Raw genomic sequence first — 3,875 nt, forward strand, 5'->3', positions numbered from 1 at the left:
GGTTCCGTTTTTCCTTTTGAGGTACCGAACCTATTAATAAAACTATTTATATATTTTATCACTGTGAGTTAAAAGCTTGCCTACCTTATGAAGGTGACGATGCAGACTGAAATACGTAAATCCTTTTAGGCACAGAAATTTGCTTTAACTAAATTTTGATACTTATACTTATTCTTACCTAGGCAAGGTAATAAAAAAGAGGCAAGTTGAGTTATCGTTTATTATGAACTTGAAAAAATTGTACTTAGTAAAAACTAGTATGCGTAACCATATAAATATTTTAACAGTAGGTATGTGGTGATATCTTCTGTACAGGTTTTTGAAATGGCACTGCACTTTTTATAAGTTTTTATTTTCTTTAATAACTACGTTACTAAAAATTTATTAAATAAAATAAATTAGCACTTAAATAAGGAGACTTATCATTTATTAATCTACGAAATAGGCTTGAATCTTAACCATAAATCGTTATCAACCACCCTTAAAAAGTTATGATCAGTCAGTTTCAGTGTCTCCGGTGTGACATCACACTTTCCAATTTGATATTTCTTCAAAATGTTAGCAGCCACGGCCCGAATTATACGTAATGCTAATCGTTCACCTGAAAATGAAGCATTGACACATTTTAAAAGACCTCGAGTATAAGAGAATCTAGAAATCGATATTGTAAGAAACTAATTTTGGAGTGTATTCAGTGTACAATTTCATTGTAAGTAATATTAAATTGTAAGGAGTTTAGCGGATTCGTTTTATTCTCGACTTAGAAAATACTTTGCTATTTATGTACCTAATCACACTATCACACTAATCACACAATCACAATATTATAAAGGCGACAGTTTGTGTGTGTGTGTGTATGTTTGTTACTCCTTTACGCAAAAACCACTGGACGGATTTGGCTGAAATTCTATAATATCCTGGATTAGCACATAGGCTACTTTTTATCCCGGAAAATCAAAGACTTCCCACGGGATTTCGAAAAACCTAAATCCTCGCGGACGAAGTCGCGGGCGTCAGCTAGTAATTTAATAAAATGACCTCGGTTGAATTAGAGAATCAAGAAATTGTCATTATAGAGAAGCAAAAATACTGAATTGACAAAGGCAACAAATAGTAATGACTTTTGAGATATTGCGGAAACATTTAAAGGTAATTAGTTAGCTATAAATGTACCTACTAAGAAGTCAATTATTTTAATTTATATTGTAATTGCCTTGTCAATTGAGTTCTATAATAATTATAATACTTAATTATTTCAATACTTAGTTAAACGTCAAATTATTATTTCTGTCGAGTAACAAGATGATTGAAATCACGTGTACGATTTGAATAACTTAGTTTAGTTTTACAAATATTAAAGTTTGCCGTAAAATAAAAATTACCACTGTTACATAGTGTTAATAATTTTACTTTTAATAAATATGGGTCCTCAAACGTTATTTAAAAAAAAATAGGAAGGAGCTGATCATTACGTACCTAATAGGTCCTAGTCCATATTAGGTATCTGTCTACTTCCTTATATACAAATAAGTTATATTTACTATTTATTTTACTACTTATTCAGTTACTGTTTATTTATTTATTGATAGTTACTATGTATCTATCAATTATCATAATTTATGAGGGGAAATTCGTGAGATTTAGCAAGCTCACTTACCAACACATTTTCTAGGTCCAGCACCAAAAGGTAAATAAGTCAACTTAGTAACATCTTCTTTATTATAAAAACGATCGGGATTGAATTCGTTTGCATTTTCGTAATACTTTTCATCTCTTTGAATTGCTTCAACGGGAACACTTATTGTCACTCCTTTATCGAGATGCAAAGTTTTCCCTAGGAATGTATAGGTTTTAATGCATTTCCTTGTGATTACTGAATATGCTGGATACAATCTTAGAGCTTCCTTCAGAGTCATGTCTAAGTAATGATTTTCTTCTGAACATTGTAAACAACTCCTTGCCTTTTGTTGTACATCAGGATTTTTCGCTAACTCAAACAACAAAGTCGTAAGGACGTAATGACATGGTATGTAACCTTCTCCAATGAAAACGGCCAAATAAGAATAGGCCGTCTCCAAATTAGATCCCTTTTTGTATGGTTTATCATTGTGTATATCCTCTTGGGATATTGAATCCGTCTTTTCAATATCCTTCATCAACTTAGATTCTTTTATAACTTGGGCGTATTTGTTAAAGTATTGCTCGGGCAAAATGTTCAATCCCAGCATAACGTATATTGAAGGAAAAATATCCTTCAAATAACTATTTAGTTTATCAAATAGTGTTCTCCGTTGCATTGTTTCTCTTAGCTTCTTTATAACAAAGGGATCCGCTAAATTATTATCGATAAGCAAATCTTTAAACACAACGTCCAATATACCAGACAATAATTGTTGAACGTTCGCATCTCCATTGGTTCCTGACAAACAGTCATGTAAACTGTCTTCAATTTTATCGTCCATGGTATTCAATAATAGCTCAAATTTCCTTCGCAATAGAGTCCATTTTTCTCCTTCGGCATAAAACAAATTGTTTCGTAGACAAACATCCCGAGATCTGTCCAGCCCGTAGCCTCGGCAATGGAAATTTGAGAAATCTGTAGACAGAATCTTTTGTACCGAATCCGGGTCCTTGATAATCAAATCCGGCATACGGCTCTTGATACATCCAACGTATTTCTCCTTAGAGTTTTCATTGTAAAGTTTGTTTATTTCTTCTGTTGTGTTCCTCAGTCCCAAAATTCTGTGATAATCCGTTCCGAAGAAGGGTACAGGAGTTTTGTTAGGTATTTCTCTGATGTACCAGTAGCTGAAGAACTTCGTCACGTAATCAAAAGTCAGGGCTACGATCAAAACGACTAGGACCGCTAGATTTAAAAGAAAACTTTCGAAAAACATTATCGCGTTCGCACGTGGCGATCTTGCGGTTAAAACTGAGATTGGATGCTGCGAGTGGGTCAAAGTAACGGTGAACCATGCTGTACAGTTCTGTTAGGGATGTCAGTTTATAATAATAAATAAATAATCATGTCTGTAACCGAAATTCAGCCGCAGCCGCCAATTTTCATGGAGATTAGCCAACTGCGCGGAAGATCTTTCCTTATGAAACAGGCTGGGTCGGTCAATATGCACGTAATGCTCGGTCATAATAAATGATTTTATACAAAGCTACATTTTATACTATAATACTAGGACGGCTTTATTTGACGATTTCTGATTGCACCCCTTCTGTAACTCCATGTTTTTTTAAAGAATATTTTATTTTGAAGGAAATAATAACTTTTTTTTAATGCATAAATAACTCGGACAGCGTTCGTTTCTGATTACACCACTTCCGTGACTCTGTTTCATAAATTTTGAAGAACATTACAATTTTAGTTTAAAAAATATACTTGACAGAAAATGGTAGTTGACAACCCTAGCATTGTAATGCATCGTGTGGGAACTGGGAACGTATAAACCTTAACATAAAGAGCCGCACCAGAATAGATCGTAAATGAACACAGTTAAGGCTAGTGAAAGTACTGTTTATTCGAATAATGTATAAACAAGTGGTATTAACATGTAGGTACTACCTACCTATCGTCAGGTGAATGTAATAATTTCTCTTCGTTTATTAGGGTACCTTTTGTATATTTACGTTTCAAAAAGGCAACTCTCTTTCTAACTTTTAACTTTCTCGCTTATAGCCAAAATTTATACGTAAAATTAATTATCAATAAGTACTTATATTTGCAATCTGTCGATAAGTTAAATGACAACGCTGTTACATTATATTATTTTAGTCAAAAAGACGTTAGCTACGTCTTATCAACCGATTAAAGATAGATTAACCATCAATCATTTCGACCGTTAGATGCATTAGTATTATTCATT

General features: G+C 33.1%; 1 protein-coding gene across 1 annotated transcript; it reads right to left on the bottom strand.

Annotated features, from left to right (window-relative positions):
• Positions 1–227: 227 nt before the first annotated feature.
• On the bottom strand, positions 228–2,941 carry LOC123869601 (cytochrome P450 6B1-like). The gene is made up of 2 exons (XM_045912581.1): positions 1,658–2,941; positions 228–601 (listed from the first exon to the last, which is right to left on the bottom strand). The coding sequence occupies exons 1-2, from the start codon at positions 2,895–2,897 to the stop codon at positions 435–437; spliced, it is 1,407 nt and encodes a 468-aa protein (XP_045768537.1). The 5' UTR covers positions 2,898–2,941; the 3' UTR covers positions 228–434.
• Between the last annotated feature and the right edge of the window lie 934 nt (positions 2,942–3,875).

Source organism: Maniola jurtina, chromosome 11 (assembly GCF_905333055.1).
Source record: "Maniola jurtina chromosome 11, ilManJurt1.1, whole genome shotgun sequence".
NCBI lineage: Eukaryota > Metazoa > Arthropoda > Insecta > Lepidoptera > Nymphalidae > Maniola > Maniola jurtina.